General features: G+C 42.9%; 1 protein-coding gene across 2 annotated transcripts in view; it reads right to left on the bottom strand.

Annotated features, from left to right (window-relative positions):
- Positions 1 to 23,490, bottom strand: part of LOC110532305 (plexin A3) — a 144,034-nt gene that overhangs the window by 105,042 nt on the left and 15,502 nt on the right. For both annotated transcript variants that reach the window (XM_036988238.2, XM_036988239.2), the window contains exon 3: positions 11,749 to 11,931. In XM_036988238.2, the coding sequence (XP_036844133.2) occupies positions 11,749 to 11,931 (183 nt within the window). The remainder of the gene's footprint in view (positions 1 to 11,748; positions 11,932 to 23,490) is intronic.

Genomic DNA, 23,490 nt, shown 5'->3' with positions numbered 1-23,490 from the left:
GCTCCCGGTTATGGCAGGTAGTCTAACACTTCACACTGACATACAACAAGCTATCTCTCAAAGCAGCATTTCACTGGCATAAAAAAAAACATAACATCCACAGGATGAAACGTGCAATATCCACTTTCTGCTAACCTTTTACTGCAGTGGGCTAAATCAGGGTCACACAGAGGGTTTCTTGGTAGTCTTAAACAAATCTACTGTGAAACAAAAGTACACCTCACACACATGGTTATGGGCTTTAAAAAAGAAGACACCTGTGACATGTCCGATATAGAGTTGAAATGTATTATTATTTTGAGTTTGCATCCCAATGTTACACTTTATATTCATCACAGAAGACTGAAATACAACAAAACTGTTTAACATAGAAACACCAGATTCTCTGCCTTTAAAAAATACATAATGTTGATTAATTATGAAAAATATTAATAACATTCCACCCATAAGGCCACTATGTCAATTGACTGCAGGAAAGGGCTACAGGGCAATTCCACCACTTTTCAACATCATTTTCATCATCATCTCCAGCACAATACCAGTGTCTACATATGTGAAAATGGAGCATTTCTACATTTTGTAGAATTAAAAAATATATAATTAAATAATTAAAAAGTTAAGTTTCTTGCTCCCCATGAGCAAGGAACTTAAAAACAGTGATTTTAAAACACTATGAGATGTGCAGTGTATTGTGGAGCAAGATAATACCCTCCCCTCTGGCTAGAAACTATTTGCAGGTTTGGAAATCACTGTTTTTCATACTTTTTAATCCTACCCTGTGATGTCACAGAGAAGCATTTTTTAGGAACTTTCTTCTTCTCTTTTTAACCACAGATCATAGAAATGCCCCATTTTCAAATTTGTAGACACTGGTATGGTGCTGGAGATAATGAATATGAGGTTGAAAAGTGGCAGATTTGCCCTTTAACTAGAACTGTGATGCAACCTATCTATTCGGTTTCTTTGAGGAAAATACAGTGAGCTTAACACCAAAGCAGCCAGTGGCTGGTGGGAATAAGCCTTTTTAGATTGTGTGAAAATGTTACTTCCCTGCCCGGGCTTGGCCTCTGCAGTCTCGTGCTTTTTCTTTCGCAATAATACATTGTCATGCGCCCCTAAAACATGATTCACTCACAAATTCAAACCTCAACCCACTAAAATTGTGTGTTTGCAAATAATGGAGTTACAGTTTTTTAATACACCTAATTAATTCATGACGATGATCTATCTGCATTTAAGACAAGTGTATTAAAGTGGCAAAAAAGCAGCATCTTTAAAAACTTGAAATGGGAAAATGTGCAGAGAGATGATCATAAATGTCTCGCTTTATTATTATTAAGCAGATAAACATATTAGGTACAGAATCCTCTTGACAGACACTGTCATCAGTATGGGCTAAATGCTGCAAACTCTGTTTGTAGGCATAGCCTTGTGACCCAGTCATTTTAGCAACAAGCAAGCAGATGGAGGTAGGGAATATATTGAAACATGCATCAACAGGAGACCTCATAAATAACTGAAATAGAAAACAAAACACGAGACTACTCTCCAAGGAGAAGAGATACTAACTAAACCCGTGCTTTTCAGTGTGTATGTGAGCACAGTTTAATTTCTCATCTGGGAATAGGATGGCAAGAATACAGAACTGGGGTGTAATTAATTTTCTCTATGAAGCATTATAATTACTGTGTCGAGTGAAAAGTAGCAAAGTCAGCCTCTACATCCTGCCCAACATCTCGTCTAACATTAGATGCTCACTGTCAACTGCAAGTAAATCCTGTAAAAATAAACACAACAGACCTCCCATTTAACATACACAACAAGGACGAGGGACTGTGGCATTTATAATAGAATGATTATTGATTCCAATAAAAACATGATCTTACGTTTGAACTATAAAGATTTCTTCTCATCCAATCTCAAGCTATTATGTCAAATGCAGAGCACAGACTAAATGAATTGATGCTCAAAGATAGAAGGATAGATTTGACCCAAAGGAAAACTAGAGGAGGGATGAGAGATATTGGAGTTGGCTGGGCAGGAAAGTAAGAGGATCATTTCTCAGAAGCACCATTTGGAATACTGTTATTGTTCTAGGCAGTGGGTACAGAGGGCAGAGTGAGTCATGGGGTGTTTTTTATTTTAACGTATCATTGTGGGGGTAGACCATGATTCTCTCTGGTAGGGTGCAAAACTACATTCTCCTGTCCACAAAAACAATGGAGGGTGACTGAAATAGCATCATACAGTAGGTATCCCTCTCCCAGTCATTGTCACATTTAGTGGAGGTATCATTATGTCATTAAGTCCAAAATGAATTCAAAATCAGTGGTCACCAACTGGTCGATGGATCATTTCTGTACAAAAGATAACTATGAAGGCTAAAGACTTGCACTCCTTTTTTTGATGTTGCGCTGTTAGTGGTAGGTACACATGATTCAGAAGCCCTACGCACCAGGTAGGCAAAATGTTACCATTTTGAACCATTTAATTTGCAGCTCATCGTGTCTATTTTAATATCGAGGAGTATTTCACTTTCTCTGGTTACAAGAGCAACATGAATTTGTGCTTGAGGCAGATGTGGTGCAACTCGAGTTTCGCCATCAGGTGGAAGATGGTGTCCCATCTCTCTGGTCAGTCTCACCAGAAGGAAAGGAAGGAGAGAGCATGGACCGTGAGAGGTGGACCCTCTGCTGCTCTCTCCCTCAATCCGCTGAGACTAATGCCGTGTTTAAAACAACTGGGAACTCAGAAATCTCAGACATCAGTGCGTTCAAGACAACTGGGGGGAAAAAAGGTCAAGTCATGGCGTCAGTGAACAACAAGTTCCTAGACGTCACTGGTTAGTGATTATAATAGAGGTTGACTGATTATGATTTTTCAACGCCGATACCGATACTGATTATTGGAGGATTATTGGAGGACCAAAAAAAAGACGATACCGATTAACCGGACAATTATTTGTATTTATTTGTAATAATGACAATTACAACAATATTGAATGAACACTTATTTTAACTTAATATAATACATCAATAAAATCAATTTAGCCTCAAATAAATAATGAAACATGTACAATTTGGTTTAAATAATGCAAAAACAAAGTGTTGGAGAAGAAAGTAAAAGTGCAATATGTGCTATGTAAGAAAGCTAACGTTTCAGTTCCTTGCTCAGAACATGAGAACATATGAAAGCTGGTGGTTCCTTTTAACATGAGTCTTCAATATTCCCAGGTAAGAAGTTTTAGGTTGTAGTTATTATAGGAATTATAGGATTATTTCTCTCTATACCATTTGTATTTCATATACCTTTGACTATTGGATGTTCTTATATGCACTTTAGTATTTTGCCAGTGTAACAGTATAGCTTCCGTCCCTCTCCTTGCTCCTCCCTTGTCTCGAACCAGCAACACAACAACAGCCATCATCAAAGCAGCGTTACCCATGCAGAGCAAGGGGAACAACTACTAGAAGGCTCAGAGCGAGTGACGTTTGAAACGCTATCAGCGTGTGCTAACTAGCTAGCCATTTCACTTCGGTTACACCAGCCTCATCTCGGGAGTTGATAGGCTTGAAGTCATAAACAGCGCAATGCTTGACGCACAACGAAGAGCTGCTGGCAAAACGCACTAAAGTGCTGTTTGAATGAATGTTTACGCGCCTGCTTCTGCCTACCACCGCTCAGTCAGATACTTAGATACTTGTATGCTCAGTCAGATTATATGCAACGCAGGACACGCTAGATAATATCTAGTAATATCATCAACCATGTGTAGTTAACTAGTGATTATGATTGATTGTTTTTTATAAGATAAGTTTAATGCTATCTAGCAACTTACCTTGGCTTACTTCATTCGCGTAACAGGCAGTCTCCTTGTGGAGTGCAACGAGAGAGAGGCAGGTCGTCATTGCGTTGGACTAGTTAACTGTAATGTTGCAAAAGTGGTTCCCAGGAGCTGACAAGGTGAAAATCTGTCGTTCTGCCCCTGAACAAGGCAGTTAACCCACCGTTCCTAGGCTGTCATTTAAAATAAGAATGTGTTCTTAACTGACTTGCCTAGTTAAACAAAGGTATAAAAATATTAATAATAAAAATAATTACCAAAAAAAATCGGCAAATCGGCGCCCAAAAATACCGATTTCCGATTGTTATGAAAACTTGAAATTGGCCCTAATTTAGCGGCCATTCCAATTAATCGGTCGACCTCTAATCACCATGCACTCTTCTACCACTCCGTTTCCCTGCCAGTCTGAGGTTCACATACTGATTACAAACCACAGATCCACATGAGGGGATGTGATCAAAAAATGCCATACATACGTGTATATCAATCAAAAAGGCTATAATGCATAACACATAGAACTACAATGAATTCAATAGACTAATAATAATTATCCATCTATAGAGTTTATGTCATTAGTCAAGACCCACTAAGGTTTTTCTTTTTCAGAAATGAAGTGCAACTGGGGCAGAGATTTCCTCAAATAAATGTATACTTTTTGACGTGGCGTTGAATATAAACTACCCAGCATTTAAACCCAGTGGGTCTCACTGCTGATGATCTTCATCTATTTTAAATGACAGAGCAGCGATGATAACACAAAATAAATCCATGCAGAAGAAGAAGGAGGCTGGGCATGTACTACCGCCAACTCAAGTCAGAAAGGCCTTATCTATACAACACAAAGTCCCAAACTAGAGAAACATCATTGATTTTCATAAAGCTTTTATAGACTCAACTGACAAAAGACCTCCATGGCTTCCACTAGCAAAGTCATGGAATAGTCGGTCCTGTTTTTGACAGAACAAGCATTCTACATCAAGCTACATCAAGCCTGGTATTGACAAATTAGATGGAAAGCTACTGAGCATGTAGTGGACTATATTGCCACTCCTATATGTCATATCTTGAATCTGAGTCTGGAGAAAAAAAATTGTCCTCAGACCTGGAAGGAAGCCAAAGTAATTCCACTACCAAGAATGGTAAAGCACCCTTTACTGGTTCTAACAACTGACCATTCAGCTTATTGACTCTTAGCAAAAAAATGTGTTTGACCAGATACAATGCTATTTCTCTGTAAACAAATTGACAACAGACGATCAGCATGCTTATAGAGAAAGGCAATCAACATGTACTGCACTGACAGAAACTAATGATCATTGGTTGAAAGAAATCGATAACAAAAAGATGACTGATGATTGTGGGAGGTGTATTGTTAGATTTCAGTGCAGCCTTTGATATGATAAGCTGTTATTGAAAAAACATATGTGTTATGGCTTATGTGTTACCTCTGCCATATAGTGTATTCAAGAGCTATCTATCTAACAGAACAGAGAAGGTTTTCTTTAATGGACACTTCTCTAATGTTAAACATGTAAAGTGTGGTGTACTGCAGGGGAGCTCTCTTGGTCCTCGATTTAACATTATACATGTCAGCAACCACAGCTGGTGAAATCACTGCAACCATAAACAAAGAGTTGCAGTCAGATTTAGAATGGGTGGCCAGTAATAAACTAGTCCTGATCATCTCTAAATCTAAAATAATTATACTTGGTACAAATAATTTCCTAAGTTCTAGACTTCAGCTGAATATTATAATGAATAACCTGGTAGAGGAGACTACATTACTTGGTGTTCCCTTGGATTGTAAACTGTCATGGTCAAATCATATTGATTTAATGAATGTAAAATGGGGAGAGGTCTGTCCTTGATAAAGAGATGCTCTGCTTTTTTGACACCACACTCCACAAAGCAAGTCCTACAGGCTCTAGTTTTATATTATCTTGATTATTGCCCAGGCATATGGTCAGGTGCTGCAAAGAAGGACCTAGAAAAACACCAGCTGGCCAAGAAAAGAGTGGATCGTCTTACTCCACTGTAATCAGAGGGCTAATATCAATACTATGTATGCCAGTCTCTCTTGGGGATAGACTGACTGCATCGCTTCTTGTTTTTATAAGAAACATTCATGTGTTGAAAATTCCAAATGGTTTGCATAGTCAACTTGCACACAACACTGACACACACACTTATCCCACCAGACATGCTACCAGGGGTCTTTTCACAGTCTGCAAATCCAGAACCAATTCAAGGAAACGTACAGTATTATAGAGCCATGATTGCATTTAACTGTCACGGTGAGTGAATGAGGACCCAAAAGCGAATTAACTTAACAGAGCTTCTTTAATAACCAAACATAGGTAGGCTCAGATAGACCGGCAGATTCCGACAGGACAGGACAAGGTTACAGCAAACATGACGATAGTCTGGTTCAGGCATGAAACACAACAAACAAGAATCCGACAAAGACAGGAGCAGAAACAGAGAGAGATATAGGGACCTAATCAGAGGGAAAAAGGGAACAGGTGGGAAACGGGGTGAATGGGTAGTTAGGAGGAGACAAGGAACAGCTGGGGGAAAGCGGGGGAGAAAAGGTAACCTAATACGACCAGCAGAGGGAGACAGGGTGAAAGGAAAGGACAGAAAGACACAACATGACAATACATGACAGTACCCCCCCACTCACCGAGCGCCTCCTGGCGCACTCGAGGAGGAAACCTGGCGGCAACGGAGGAAATCCTCGATCAGCGCACGGTCCAGCACGTCCCGAGAGGGAACCCAACTCCTCTCCTCAGGACCGTACCCCTCCCAATCTACGAGGTACTGGTGACCACGGCCCCGAGGACGCATGTCCAAAATCCTGCGGACCCTGTAGATGGGTGCGCCCTCGACAAGGATGGGGGGGGGGGGGGGGGAGACGAGCGGGGGTGCGAAGAACGGGCTTGATACAGGAGACATGGAAGACCGGGTGGACGCGACGAAGGTATCGCGGAAGAAGAAGTCGAACTGCGACAGGATTAATGACCCGAGAAATACGGAACGGACCAATGAACCGCGGGGTCAACTTGCGAGAAGCCGTCTTAAGGGGAAGGTTCTGAGTGGAGAGCCAAACTCTCTGACCGCGACAATATCTAGGACTCTTAGTTCTACGCTTATTAGCAGCCCTCACAGTCTGCGTCCTATAACGGCAAAGTGCAGACCTGACCCTCTTCCAGGTGCGCTCGCAACGTTGGACAAAAGCCTGAGCGGAGGGGACGCTGGACTCGGCGAACTGAGATGAGAACAGCGGAGGCTGGTACCCGAGGCTACTCTGAAAAGGAGATAGCCCGGTCGCAGACGAAGGAAGCGAGTTGTGGGCGTATTCTGCCCAGGGGAGCTGTTCTGACCAAGACGCAGGGTTGCGAAAAGAAAGACTGCGTAAGATGCGACCAATAGTCTGATTGGCCCGTTCTGCTTGACCGTTAGACTGGGGGTGAAAGCCGGAAGAGAGACTGACGGAAGCCCCAATCAAACGGCAAAACTCCCTCCAAAATTGAGACGTGAATTGCGGACCTCTGTCCGAAACGACGTCTGACGGAAGGCCATGAATTCTGAAAACATTCTCGATGATGATTTGTGCCGTCTCTTTGGCAGAAGGAAGCTTAGCAAGGGGAATAAAATGAGCCGCCTTAGAGAACCTATCGACAACCGTAAGAATAACAGTCTTCCCCGCTGACGAAGGCAGTCCGGTGACAAAATCTAAGGCGATGTGAGACCACGGTCGAGAGGGAATGGGAAGCGGCCTGAGACGGCCGGCAGGAGGGGAGTTACCGGACTTAGTCTGCGCGCAGACCGAACAAGCAGCCACAAAACGACGCGTGTCATGCTCCCGGGTGGGCCACCAAAAACGCTGGCGAATGGAAGCAAGCGTACCCCGAACGCCAGGGTGGCCGGCTAACTTGGCAGAGTGAGCCCACTGAAGAACGGCCAGACGAGTAGGAACGGGAACGAAAAGAAGGTTCCTAGGACAAGCGCGCGGCGACGGAGTGTGAGTGAGTGCTTGCTTTACCTGCCTCTCAATTCCCCAGACAGTCAACCCGACAACACGCCCCTCAGGGAGAATCCCCTCGGGGTCAGTGGAGGCTACTGAAGAACTGAAGAGACGAGATAAAGCATCAGGCTTGGTGTTCTTAGAGCCCGGACGATAAGAAATCACGAACTCGAAACGAGCGAAAAACAGCGCCCAGCGCGCCTGACGCGCAGCGCATTAAGTCGTTTGGCAGAACGGATGTACTCAAGGTTCCTATGGTCAGTCCAAACGACAAAAGGAACGGTCGCCCCCTCCAACCACTGTCGCCATTCGCCTAGGGCTAAGCGGATGGCGAGCAGTTCGCGGTTTCCCACATCATAGTTACGTTCCGACGGCGACAGGCGATGAGAAAAATACGCGCAAGGGTGGACCTTGTCGTCAGAGAGGGAGCGCTGAGAAAGAATGGCTCCCACGCCCACCTCTGACGCGTCAACCTCGACAACGAACTGTCTAGAGACGTCAGGTGTAACAAGGATAGGTGCGGATGTAAAACGATTCTTGAGGAGATCAAAAGCTCCCTGGGCGGAAACGGACCACTTAAAGCACGTCTTGACAGAAGTAAGGGCTGTGAGAGGAGCTGCCACCTGACCGAAATTACGGATGAAACGACGATAGAAGTTCGCGAAGCCGAGAAAGCGCTGCAGCTCGACGCGTGACTTAGGGACGGGCCAATCAATGACAGCTTGGACCTTAGCGGGATCCATCTTAATGCCTTCAGCGGAAATAACAGAACCGAGAAATGTGACGGAGGAGGCATGAAAAGTGCACTTCTCAGCCTTCACAAAAAGACAATTCTCTAAAAGGCGCTGGAGGACACGTCGAACGTGCTGAACATGAATCTGGAGTGACGGTGAAAAAATCTGGATATCGTCAAGGTAAACGAAAACAAAGATGTTCAGCATGTCTCTCAGGACATCATTGACTAATGCCTGAAAGACAGCTGGAGCGTTAGCGAGGCCGAAAGGAAGAACCCGGTATTCAAAGTGCCCTAACGGAGTGTTAAACGCCGTCTTCCACTCGTCCCCCTCCCTGATGCGCACGAGATGGTAAGCGTTACGAAGGTCCAACTTAGTGAAAAACCTGGCTCCCTGCAGGATCTCGAAGGCTGAAGACATAAGAGGAAGCGGATAACGATTCTTCACTGTTATGTCATTCAGCCCTCGATAATCTATGCAGGGGCGCAGAGACCCGTCCTTCTTCTTGACAAAAAAAACCCCCGCTCCGGCGGGAGAGGAGGAGGGGACTATGGTACCGGCGTCAAGAGCTACAGACAAATAATCCTCGAGAGCCTTACGTTCGGGAGCCGACAGAGAGTATAGTCTACCCCGGGGGGGAGTGGTTCCCGGAAGGAGATCAATACTACAATCATACGACCGGTGTGGAGGAAGAGAGGTGGCCCTGGACCGACTGAACACCGTGCGCAGATCGTGATATTCCTCCGGCACCCCTGTCAAATCACCAGGCTCCTCCTGTGAAGAAGAGACAGAGGAAACAGGAGGGATAGCAGACATTAAACATTTCACATGACAAGAGACGTTCCAGGAGAGGATAGAATTACTAGACCAATTAATGGAAGGATTATGACAAACTAGCCAGGGATGGCCCAAAACAACAGGTGTAAAAGGTGAACGAAAAATTAAAAAAGAAATGGTTTCGCTATGATTACCAGAAACAGTGAGGGTTAAAGGTAGCGTCTCACGCTGAATCCTGGGGAGAGGGCTACCATCCAGGGCGAACAAGGCCGTGGACTCCCTTAACTGTCTGAGAGGAATGTCATGTTCCCGAGCCCAGGTCTCGTCCATAAAACAGCCCTCCGCCCCAGAGTCTATTAAGGCACTGCAGGAAGCTGACGAACCGGTCCAGCGTAGATGGACCGACAAGGTAGTGCAGGATCTTGAAGGAGAGACAGGAGTAGTAGCGCTCACCAGTAGCCCTCCGCTTACTGATGAGCTCTGGCTTTTACTGGACATGAAGTGACAAAATGACCAGCAGAACCGCAATAGAGACAGAGGCGGTTGGTGATTCTCCGTTCCCTCTCCTTAGTCGAGATGCGGATACCTCCCAGCTGCATAGGCTCAGCTCCCGAGCCGGCAGAGGAAGATGGTAGTGATGCGGAGAGGGGGGCAACGGAGAGCGCGAGCTCCTTTCCACGAGCTCGGTGACGAAGATCAACCCGTCGCTCAATGCGAATAGCGAGTTCAATCAAGGAATCCACGCTGGAAGGAACCTCCCGGGAGAGAATCTCATCCTTTACCTCTGCGCGGAGACCCTCCAGAAGACGAGCGAGCAAGGCCGGCTCGTTCCAGCCACTGGAGGCAGCAAGAGTGCGAAACTCAATAGAGTAGTCAGTTATGGATCGATTGCCTTGACATAGGGAAGACAGGGCCCTGGAAGCCTCCTCCCCAAAAACAGATCGATCAAAAACCCGTATCATCTCCTCCTTAAAGTCCTGATACTGGTTAGTACACTCAGCCCTTGCCTCCCAGATTGCCGTGCCCCACTCACGAGCCCGTCCAGTAAGGAGAGATATGACGTAGGCGACACGAGCAGTGCTCCTGGCGTAAGTGTTGGGCTGGAGAGAAAACACAATATCACACTGGGTGAGGAACGAGCGGCATTCAGTGGGCTCCCCAGAGTAACACGGCGGGTTATTGATTCTGGGCTCCGGAGATTCGAAAGCCCTGGAAGTGGCCGGTGGATCGAGGCGGAGATGGTGAACCTGTTCTGTGAGGTTGGAGACTTGGGTGGCCAGGGTCTCAACGGCATGTCGAGCAGCAGACAATTCCTGCTCGTGTCTGCCTAGCATCGCTCCCTGGATCTCGACGGCTGAGTGGAGAGGATCCGAAGTCGCTGGGTCCATTCTTGGTCGGATTCTTCTGTCACGGAGAGTGAATGAGGACCCAAAAGCGAATTAACTTAACAGAGCTTCTTTAATAACCAAACATAGGTAGGCTCAGATAGACCGGCAGATTCCGACAGGACAGGACAAGGTTACAGCAAACATGACGATAGTCTGGTTCAGGCATGAAACACAACAAACAAGAATCCGACAAAGACAGGAGCAGAAACAGAGAGAGATATAGGGACCTAATCAGAGGGAAAAAGGGAACAGGTGGGAAACGGGGTGAATGGGTAGTTAGGAGGAGACAAGGAACAGCTGGGGGAAAGCGGGGGAGAAAAGGTAACCTAATACGACCAGCAGAGGGAGACAGGGTGAAAGGAAAGGACAGAAAGACACAACATGACAATACATGACATTAACTCCCTTCCATCTCCTATTGTTCAAGTGAACAGCAACCTGACTTTAAAAAACAGATAAAGCAACACCTCGCAGCACAACGCCTCACTAGATATTTGGTGTGTATGTACTGACAGATGCTACAGAATGTAAATCTAACATATGAAAATGTTCCTGATAAATGGTCAGGATAAATGTAGGCCTAGAATAGTAGGCCTCTCTGCGTTTTTTCTCTCTCTGTGTTTTACATGTATGCAGTTCTGTCCTTAAGCTGTTCTTGTCCATTAATGTTCTGTATTATGTCATATTTCATGTTTTGTGTGGACCCCAGGAAGAGTAGCTGCTGCTATCACAACAGCTAATGGAGATCCTAATAAAATACCCCTAAAAAATACCAATGTGCTACAAATATTTAATCACATTCAAAAATAAATCAGACAAAACGGTTGGTGTTTGGTGAAATCCCATCTCTGCCTCCAACACCAGAGCTTCCCCAGGCCTTCACCTTTTAAGCATTCATGTAAAGGATTCTAACACAGCTACCGGGGGAATAATTGATCGGCCCAAATGAACAGAAAGAATCAGAATTTCTCTCTTTACCTTTTTCAGGTGTCCGCTGCGGGTTCCCACAAACACCACTGAGTGGTCTCCATAGGTGTAGGCTGCTACTGCTCCCATGCCATCTACACGGTCGTCATACAGAGGGGTCCCCTCTATCACCCGTAGACCCCCCAAAGGCTGGTTCAACACCAGCCCACAGAAATCATCTCCAATCTGCTTTGGCTGCAAAACAAAACAAGAAGGGGACAATGTTCAGAATGTATCAAGGTATTGGATCAAATGTAGCCTATTTACTAATAAACAAAACGGTAATAGATTTTGGGAGCTTTCACTACACACCTCTAGGGGTACACAAAGGAAAATGACAATGCAATTTATTATAAAGATAAGAAATTTAATAAGAAATACCCCTCTGAGCACAGGTGACATTTGTGGCATGTTAAATAGAGATATTTATTTTTGTTCCGAAAGCTACACACTGGGCACAGACTTGTTCAACATCTAGTTTTGATTGACATTTGGTTGTCAACTAACGATAATTCAACGTGAAATCAACCAACAAATGTAACATTTGGTGAAAAATATAATGTTGATTCAACCATTTTTTGCCCAGTGGGTAGGCTGACCATGTCAGTCTGAAACATGCCGGTGTGGGAGGAGCAAACGGTTGTTGATGAGTCTTTATGAAGGATAAATATATCAAACAAGGCCTGTGCCAGACTCTGGCACGCACACTCTCATTAAGAGGTCAAGGGCTATCGCTGTGCATGAGAAGGGGCTGATAATGCAGATGAAGCAGGCCATAATTTATCAAAAAGACCCGATTTGCATCAGCTATGGGGAGCCCTGTTCCTCCTAATAAAAACATCCCCGGCAATCCTAAAGGGATCCAGGTCAGCTACTGATGCTTGTTGTTCTCCTCTCCATCTGCCTTGCTCTGCCCTAAAAACTAACGAGGTGGGTTTGGATGGGGGTGGAGTGCCCTCAGACATTATAAATGTACAGTACAGTTATGGGAGCAGCTCATCAACTGTTCCTGATTTCAATCCTTGAGACAGGTACCCTAATAAGATGCATTATTTGAAATACCCTGTTGTATTTAAATGGGTCACAACTTAACTGTATGTTTTATGAGATCCCTCAGGAAGCTGCGAGACAAATAAATGATACTGTAATACAGTGTTATGACTGGAGTCAGCTTCATTTGACATAACCTTCTAAAGATAACATTTTCAGAATTTTTTATCCCAGATAAAGTTACTGTAACATACATTTTTCAATTTTTCAAACATTGTATAGATCAGCAGGGATTTTTCATTCTGCAAAAAAAAAATCTGGATGGTAAAAATACCAAAATAGTCGTCATAGCGTCATAAAGGTGGAGAGTTGTTAAAATATCATAGGCCTAGAACGGGTTCGCAAGCCTATTAAGGCCAGGAACCAAACCCTAATAGGTTTTTTTTTCTTCTCTTAATCATATCATAATCAACTTTTACCAGTTGAATGTAGACACACAACAAAAATGGTATTACAATCAAGGGTTGGAACTGTTTCAGGGAACATTTTTTGAGGAACAGAACCCGAACCGAAAACAAAAGTGATCTATACTGTTCCGGAACAGAACCGTTATACTAAAAGCATGGGAACCGGTTAATAACATTCCTTTACATTTCGGGCCTTTTTTTCCAGTCCCACAGAAATCGTAACAAAGCGCCTATGCAAAGCCCCAACTCCGTCACTAAGCAACATATTACTGCATCTGCCTTCCAGCTGGAAATCTTTGCCAGTGGGTGTGCGTAGGCTACCTGCCCCTCCCCTCCCCTCTGAAGCATAGGTTACTGTAGCCTACTGATGATGCCACAACCATAATTCAGAAATTAGGGAGCTATTTAATTAGAGAAGAAGGGATTTACTTTTTCAATGCTAGTTAAGGATACTATAGTTATCACGTTTTACATTGGATTTATTAACTACAATCAGGTAAGGTATCCTATTGGCAGGTAGCCTAGTGGTTAGAGCGTTGGACTAGTAATCGAAAGGTTGCAAGATTGAATCCCCGGAAAAAAAGAAAGAAAGAAATGATCTCACTCCAATAAATTTTTATAGAAAGTTAGCAAAAATAGATAAGATCTTGCTACCATGGAAAGGAAAATACCTGTCTATTTGTGGAAAAATCACCCTGATTAACTCTTTAGTCATATCACAGTTGACCTATTTGCTTATGGTTTTGCCTACACCTTCTTTTTAAATTATATGAACATAAAATATTAAATTTCATTTGGAACGGCAAGCCAGATAAAATTAAAAGGCGCCTATTTATATAACGAATATGAATTCAGAAGGCAGAAATGATTAAATATTAAAGCATTAGACCTCTCACTAAAGGCATCAGTCATACAAAAGTTATACTTAAATCCAAACTGGTTCTCTAGTAAATTGGTAAGAATGTCTCATCCTATGTTCAAGAAGGTCCGTTTTCCCTTTATTCAGATTACACCGGCCAACTTTCGATTGTTTGAAAAGGAAATAATCTCCAAAATATCTTTATTTTTTAAACAATCCTTAGAAAGTTGGTTGCAATTTCAGTTTAATCAACCTGAAAAGACAGAACAAATAATACAACAAATATTGTGGTTAAATTCAAATATACTAATTGATTTTTTAAAAAAGGTATTTTTCGAAGAAATTTTTAAAAAAGGTATAATTTTTGTGAATGATATCATAAATAGGATTGGTGGAGTTATGTCACACATGCAGCTAACACAGACATATGGAAATGTGTGCTCTACCCAAAATTACAACCAATTAATTGCAGCACTACCACAAAAATGGAAGAGGCAAGTAGAAGGGGGAAAAAGTAAGGAACTTGTATGTCGGCCCAGTATTAAAGAACATAAATGGTTAAAGAAAAGTGTGATAAATAAAAACATATACCAATTTCATTTAAGGACCAAAAAACTGACAGCTGTGCCATATAAATAGCAAAATAGTTGGGAAGAGATTTTCGATGTACCCATTCCATGGCACATGGTTTATGAATTGATACGCAAAACAACGCCGGACGCAAAACTTCTAATGTTTCAATTTAAATTACTATACAAAATTCTTGCAACTAATAGAATGTTATATATATGGGGGATACAATCTTCCCAGCTCTGCAGATTCTGCTGTGAGGAGGCAGAATCATTTATTTTGGTATTGTCCATATGTAGCTCGTTTTTGGTCACAGGTCCAGGAATGGCTGAAGAATTGCAACATTTGCCTAGAACTAACGCTGCAGATAGCAAAACTGGGTAATTTGAAAAGCCATCAATCAATAATATAATAATTTTTTTAGCAAAAATGTTTATTTTAAAATTACAATCTGTAGAAGCTATGAGAATAGAAAGGTTCAATTTGTTTTTGAAGCATCACAGCACAGTTGAAAAATATATGGCAAATAGAAATCCAAAATGGATGATGTTGAGAGATAGATGGGAGAGGTTGAATGGAGCTGAAGGGTAGGACTAATAGCAAGATAAAACATGTAGAACATACGGGGTCTGTAAAATTTATATATGTTCAGAACATTTGTGAAATCGCACAGATACAAATAGAAATCAAACTGGATGGACATCAGAAATAGTGGAAGGACAAAAAAACAAACAAAAAAGAACTATTGTAAAATAGGCTGTGTATGTAAAATGTGTATAAGATGTATAAATTGAAGGTAAAAGCCGAAGTGTTTATTAGTTTACTCCAATTGGGAGATCGGTGGTAGGGTTAGCGGGGAATAATAATAAAGGTATATTATTTTTTAAAGTATGTATGTCTATATAGGTATGTGTATGTACAGTGCCTTGTGAAAGTATTCGGCCCCCTTGAACTTTGGGACCTTTGGCCACATTTCAGGCTTCAAACATAAAGATATAAAACTGTATTTTTTTGTGACGAATCAACAACAAGTGGGACACAATCATGAAGTGGAATGACATTTATTGGATATTTCTAACTTTTTTAACAAATCAAAAACTGAAAAATTGGGCGTGCAAAATTATTCAGCCCCTTTACTTTCAGTGCAGCAAACTCTCTCCAGAAGTTCAGTGAGGATCTCTGAATGATCCAATGTTGACCTAAATGACTAATGATGATAAATACAATCCACCTGTGTGTAATCAAGTCTCCGTATAAATGCACCTGCACTGTGATAGTCTCAGAGGTCCGTTAAAAGCGCAGAGAGCATCATGAAGAACAAGGAACACACCAGGCAGGTCTGAGATACTGTTGTGAAGAAGTTTAAAGCCGGATTTGGATACAAAAAGATTTCCCAAGCTTTAAACATCCCAAGGAGCACTGTGCAAGCGATAATATTGAAATGGAAGGAGTATCAGACCACTGCAAATCTACCAAGACCTGGCCGTCCCTCTAAACTTTCAGCTCATGCAAGGAGAAGACTGATCAGAGATGCAGCCAAGAGGCCCATGATCACTCTGGATGAACTGCAGAGATCTACAGCTGAGGTGGGAGACTCTGTCCATAGGACAACAATCAGTCGTATATTGCACAAATCTGGCCTCTATGGAAGAGTGGCAAGAAGAAAGCCATTTCTTAAAGATATCCATAAAAAGTGTCGTTTAAAGTTTGCCACAAGCCACCTGGGAGACACACCAAACATGTGGAAGAAGGTGCTCTGGTCAGATGAAACCAAAATTGAACTTTTTGGCAACAATGCAAAACGTTATGTTTGGCGTAAAAGCAACACATCTGAACACACCATCCCCACTGTCAAACATGGTGGTGGCAGCATCATGGTTGGGCCTGCTTTTCTTCAGCAGGGACAGGGAAGATGGTTCAAATTGATGGGAAGATGGATGGAGCCAAATACAGGACCATTCTGGAAGAAAACCTGATGGAGTCTGCAAAAGACCTGAGACTGGGGCGGAGATTTGTCTTCCAACAAGACAATGATCCAAAACATAAAGCAAAATCTACAATGGAATGGTTCAAAAATAAACATATCCAGGTGTTAGAATGGCCAAGTCAAAGTCCAGACCTGAATCCAATCGAGAATCTGTGGAAAGAACTGAAAACTGCTGTTCACAAATGCTCTCCATCCAACCTCACTGAGCTCGAGCTGTTTTGCAAGGAGGAATGGGAAAAAATTTCAGTCTCTCGATGTGCAAAACTGATAGAGACATACCCCAAGCGACTTACAGCTGTAATCGCAGCAAAAGGTGGCGCTACAAAGTATTAACTTAAGGGGGCTGAATCATTTTGCACGCCCAATTTTTCAGTTTTTGAAATATCCAATAAATGTCGTTCCACTTCATGATTGTGTCCCACTTGTTGTTGATTCTTTACAAAAAAATACAGTTTTATATCTTTGTTTGAAGCCTGAAATGTGACAAAAGGTCGCAAAGTTCAAGGGGGCCGCAAGGCACTGTATATATGAGTATATGTATGCATGCGTGTATGGATATATATATTTACCAAAAAAAGCTGACAAGTTAAAAATCTGTCATCCTGCCCCTGAACAAGGCAGTTACACCCACTGTTCCTAGGCCGTCATTGAAAATTTTTTATTTTTTTTATTTTACCTTTATTTAACCAGGTAGGCAAGTTGAGAACAAGTTCTCATTTACAATTGCGACCTGGCCAAGATAAAGCAAAGCAGTTCGACAGATACAACAACACAGAGTTACACATGGAGTAAAACAAACATACAGTCAATAATAAAGTATAAACAAGTCTATATACAATGTGAGCAAATGAGGTGAGAAGGGAGGTAAAGGCAAAAAAAGGCCTTGGTGGCAAGGTAAATACAATATAGCAATTAAAACACTGGAATGGTAGTTTTGCAATGGAAGAATGTGCAAGGTAGAAATAAAAATAATGGGGTGCAAAGGAGCAAAATAAATAAATAAATTAAATACAGTTGGGAAAGAGGTAGTTGATAGGGCTAAATTATATGTGGGCTATGTACAGGTGCAGTAATCTGTGAGCTGCTCTGACAGTTGGTGCTTAAAGCTAGTGAGGGAGATAAGTGTTTCCAGTTTCAGAGATTTTTGTAGTTCGTTCCAGTCATTGGCAGCAGAGAACTGGAAAGAGAGGCGGCCAAAGAAAGAATTGGTTTTGGGGGTGACTAGAGAGATATACCTGCTGGAGCGTGTGCTACAGGTGGGAGATGCTATGGTGACCAGCGAGCTGAGATAAGGGGGGACTTTACCTAGCAGGGTCTTGTAGATGACATGGAGCCAGTGGGTTTGGCGACGAGTATGAAGCGAGGGCCAGCCAACGAGAGCGTACAGGTCGCAATGGTGGGTAGTGTATGGGGCTTTGGTGACAAAACGGATTGCACTGTGATAGACTGCATCCAGTTTGTTGAGTAGGGTATTGGAGGCTATTTTGTAAATTACATCGCCAAAGTCGAGGATTGGTAGGATGGTCAGTTTTACAAGGGTATGTTTGGCAGCATGAGTGAAGGATGCTTTGTTGCGAAATAGGAAGCCAATTCTAGATTTAACTTTGGATTGGAGATGTTTGATATGGGTCTGGAAGGAGAGTTTACAGTCTAACCAGACACCTAAGTATTTGTAGTTGTCCACGTATTCTAAGTCAGAGCCGTCCAGAGTAGTGATGTTGGACAGGCGGGTAGGTGCAGGTAGTGATCGGTTGAAGAGCATGCATTTAGTTTTACTTGTATTTAAGAGCAGTTGGAGGCCACGGAAGGAGAGTTGTATGGCATTGAAGCTTGCCTGGAGGGTTGTTAACACAGTGTCCAAAGAAGGGCCGGAAGTATACAGAATGGTGTCGTCTGCGTAGAGGTGGATCAGAGACTCACCATCAGCAAGAGCGACCTCATTGATGTATACAGAGAAGAGAGTCGGTCCAAGAATTGAACCCTGTGGCACCCCCATAGAGACTGCCAGAGGTCCGGACAACAGACCCTCAGATTTGACACACTGAACTCTATCAGAGAAGTAGTTGGTGAACCAGGTGAGGCAATCATTTGAGAAACCAAGGCTGTTGAGTCTGCCGATGAGGATGTGGTGATTGACAGAGTCGAAAGCCTTGGCCAGATCAATGAATACGGCTGCACAGTAATGTTTCTTATCGATGGCGGTTAAGATATCGTTTAGGACCTTGAGCGTGGCTGAGGTGCACCCATGACCAGCTCTGAAACCAGATTGCATAGCAGAGAAGGTATGGTGAGATTCAAAATGGTCGGTAATCTGTTTGTTGACTTGGCTTTCGAAGACCTTAGAAAGGCATGGTAGGATAGATATAGGTCTGTAGCAGTTTGGGTCAAGAGTGTCCCCCCCTTTGAAGAGGGGGATGACCGCAGCTGCTTTCCAATCTTTGGGAATCTCAGACGACACGAAAGAGAGGTTGAACAGGCTAGTAATAGGGGTGGCAACAATTTCGGCAGATAATTTTAGAAAGAAAGGGTCCAGATTGTCTAGCCCGGCTGATTTGTAGGGGTCCAGATTTTGCAGCTCTTTCAGAACATCAGCTGAATGGATTTGGGAGAAGGAGAAATGGGGAAGGCTTGGGCGAGTTGCTGTTGGGGGTGCAGTGCTGTTGACAGGGGTAGGAGTAGCCAGGTGGAAAGCATGGCCAGCAGTAGAAAAATGCTTATTGAAATTTTCAATTATGGTGGATTTATCAGTGGTGACAGTGTTTCCTATCTTCAGTGCAGTGGGCAGCTGGGAGGAGGTGTTCTTATTCTCCATGGACTTTACAGTGTCCCAGAACTTTTTTGAGTTAGTGTTGCAAGAAGCAAATTTCTGCTTGAAAAAGCTAGCCTTGGCTTTTCTAACTGCCTGTGTATAATGGTTTCTAGCTTCCCTGAACAGCTGCATATCACGGGGGCTGTTCGATGCTAATGCAGAACGCCATAGGACGTTTTTGTGTTGATTAAGGGCAGTCAGGTCTGGGGAGAACCAAGGGCTATATCTGTTCCTGGTTCTAAATTTCTTGAATGGGGCATGTTTATTTAAGATGGTTAGGAAGGCATTTTTAAAAAATATCCAGGCATCCTCTACTGACGGGATGAGGTCAATATCCTTCCAGGATACCCCGGCCAGGTCGATTAGAAAGGCCTGCTCGCTGAAGTGTTTCAGGGAGCGTTTTACAGTGATGAGAGGAGGTCGTTTGACCGCTGACCCATTACGGATGCAGGCAATGAGGCAGTGATCGCTGAGATCTTGGTTGAAGACAGCAGAGGTGTATTTAGAGGGGAAGTTGGTTAGGATGATATCTATGAGGGTGCCCGTGTTTAAGGCTTTGGGGAGGTACCTGGTAGGTTCATTGATAATTTGTGTGAGATTGAGGGCATCAAGTTTAGATTGTAGGATGGCTGGGGTGTTAAGCATGTTCCAGTTTAGGTCGCCTAGCAGCACGAGCTCTGAAGATAGATGGGGGGCAATCAGTTCACATATGGTGTCCAGAGCACAGCTGGGGGCAGAGGGTGGTCTATAGCAGGCGGCAACGGTGAGAGACTTGTTTTTAGAAAGGTGGATTTTTAAAAGTAGAAGTTCAAATTGTTTGGGTACAGACCTGGATAGTAGGACAGAACTCTGCAGGCTATCTTTGCAGTAAATTGCAACACCGCCCCCTTTGGCAGTTCTATCTTGTCTGAAAATGTTGTAGTTTGGAATTAAAATGTCTGAATTTTTGGTGGTCTTCCTAAGCCAGGATTCAGACACAGCTAGAACATCCGGGTTGGCAGAGTGTGCTAAAGCAGTGAATAGAACAAACTTAGGGAGGAGGCTTCTAATGTTAACATGCATGAAACCAAGGCTATTACGGTTACAGAAGTCGTCAAAAGAGAGCGCCTGGGGAATAGGAGTGGAGCTAGGCACTGCAGGGCCTGGATTCACCTCTACATCGCCAGAGGAACATAGGAGGAGTAGAATAAGGGTACGACTAAAAGCAATAAGAATTGGTCGTCTAGAACGTCTGGAACAGAGAGTAAAAGGAGGTTTCTGGGGGCGATAAAATAGCATCAAGGTATAATGTACAGACAAAGGTAAGGTAGGATGTGAATACAGTGGAGGTAAACCTAGGTATTGAGTGATGAAGAGAGAGATATTGTCTCTAGAAACATCATTGAAACCAGGAGATGTCATTGCATGTGTGGGTGGTGGAACTATTAGGTTGGATAAGGTATAGTGAGCAGGACTAGAGGCTCTACAGTGAAATAAGCCAATAAACACTAACCAGAACAGCAATGGACAAGACATATTGACATTAAGGAGAGGCATGCTTAGTCGAGTGATCAAAAGGGTCCAGTGAGTGGAGAGGTTGGTTTAGGGTCACGGCGATTTAGACAGCTAGCCAAGCCAACCGGTAGCAAGCTAGCATAGGATGGAGTCTGTTGTTAGCCACCTCTTGCGTTCGGTCAGTAGATTAGTGGGGTTCCGTGTGGTAGAGGGGATTAATCCAAATCACACAACAACAAAAATAAGAACAATAGATATAGTTATAGAGGCCCGAGAAGAAAACATAATAATTCAAATAAATAAATTGTCCGATTGTCTATTCAGATAGCAGCCGGAAAGACAGCTAACGGTTAGCGGGCCGCAGATGGGCGTTCCGGTAACGTCGCGACAGAGGAGCCAGCCGGATCTCCTTCAGGTAGATAACGTCGGCAGTCCGGTTGTGAAGGCCCGGTGGGGCTCCGCGTAGGCAGTGAAACGGGTCCGGATAGGTGACTGCAGCCCAGGAGTGAATGATGGAACTCAGGCGTGATTGACGGAGCTGGCTAGCACCGGAACAATCGATGTTTGCTCCGGAATCGACGAAAGCCGACTGTCACACGGATAGCAGCTAGCTAGCTGTGAGATCCGGGTATGAATGTCCAGAGAGCAGTTGAAATCCAGGGACATGGAGAGAAAAATTGGTCCGGTATGTTCCGTTCCGAGCCGCGCTGCGCCGTACAAAACTGGCGATAGATTTTCGATAGATTTTCGAACTAAAGGACAGCCGATGACCACAAACCGTGGTTAGCTTCTGATTAGCTTCTGGGCTAGCTCCTGGCTAGCTTCTGGCTAGTTTCTGGCCAGCCTCCTGGAGTTTCTGGCTAGCTTCCTGAAGGATTGCAGATCTGAGGTAAATAATACTTTTTTATAAATATAAATTGGTGAGGCTGGTTGCAGGAGAGTGTTTAGAAGATGAGTTGATGGAAAATAAAAATAAAATGTATGTGAAAAAAGTTGTAAATATATATATATACAGGACACGACAAGACGAGGACAAAAGACGTCTGAACTGCTATGCGATCTTGGATCTTGAAAATAAGAATTTGTTCTTAACTGACTTGCCCAGTTAAATAAAGGTTAAAAATATTTTTTTTATTATAGTGATGCTCTACACACACAATCTTGTTAGCTAGCTAGCTAGTTAGCTAACATATGTTCTGGTCCAAAGTAGAGGTCGACCAATTATGATTTTTCAACGCCGATACCGATACCGATTATTGGAGGACAGAAAAAGCCTATACTGATTAATCGGCCGATTTTTTTACATTTATTTGTAATAATGACAATTACAACAATTACAAGAAACACTTATTTTAACTTAATATTATACATCAATAAAATCAATTTAGCCTCAAATAAATAATGAAACATGTTCAATTTGGTTTAAATAATGCAAAAACAAAGTGTTGGAGAAGAAAGTAAAAGTGCAATATGTGCCATGTAAGAAAGCTAACGTTTAAGTTCCTTGCTCAGAACATGAGATCATATGAAAGCTGGATGTTCCTTTTAACACAAGTCTTCAATATTCCCAGATAAGACATTTTAGGTTGTAGTTATTATAGGAATTATAGGACTATTTCTCTCTATACCATTTGTATTTCATATACCTTTGACTATTGGATGTTCTTATAGGCACTTTAGTATTGCCAGTGTAACAGTATAGCTTCCGTACCTCTCCTCACTCCTACCTGGGCTCGAACCAGGAACACAACGACAACAGCCACCCTCGAAGCAGCATTACCCATGCAGAGCAAGGGGAACAACTACTCAAAGTCTCAGAGCGAGTGACGTTTGAAACGCTATTAGCGCGCACCCTGCTAACTAGCTAGCCATTTTACATCACATCGTTACACCAGCCTAATCTCGGGAGTTGATAGGCTTGAAGTCATAAACAGCAGAGCTGCTGGCAAAACGCACAAAAGTGCTGTTTTAATGAATGCTTATGAGCCTGTTGGTGCTTACCATCGCTCAGTCTGACTGCTCTATCAAATCATAGACTTAATTACAACATAATAACACACAGAAATGCGAGCCTTAGGTCATTAATATGGTCGAATCCAGAAACTATCATCTCGAAAACAAGACGTTTATTCTTTCAGTGAAATACGGAACCGTTACGTATTTTATCTACCGGGTGGCATCCATCAGTCTAAATATTCTTGTTACATTGCACAACCTTCAATGTTATGTCATAATTACGTAAAATGTTGGCAAATTAGTTTGCAATGAGCCAGGCGGCCCAAACTGTTGCATATACCCTGACTCTGCGTGCAATGAATGCAAGAGAAGTGACACAATTTCACCTGGTTAATATTGCCTGCAAACCTGGATTTCCTTTAGCTAAATATGCAGGTTTAAAAATATAAACTTCTGTGTATTGATTTTAAGAAAGGCATTTGGTGTTTATGGTTAGGTACACGTTGGAGCAACGACAGTCCTTTTTCGCGAATGCGCACTGCATCGATTATATTCAATGCAGGACACGCAAGATAAACTAGTAATATCATCAACCATGTGTAGTTATAACTAGTGATTATGA

Source organism: Oncorhynchus mykiss, chromosome 9 (genome assembly GCF_057628025.1).
Source record: "Oncorhynchus mykiss isolate SJ-2025 chromosome 9, ASM5762802v1, whole genome shotgun sequence".
Taxonomy (NCBI): Eukaryota; Metazoa; Chordata; class Actinopteri; order Salmoniformes; family Salmonidae; genus Oncorhynchus; species Oncorhynchus mykiss.
The sequence above is the reverse complement of the archived record's forward strand: the minus strand, read 5'-3'. Positions and strand labels throughout refer to the sequence as shown.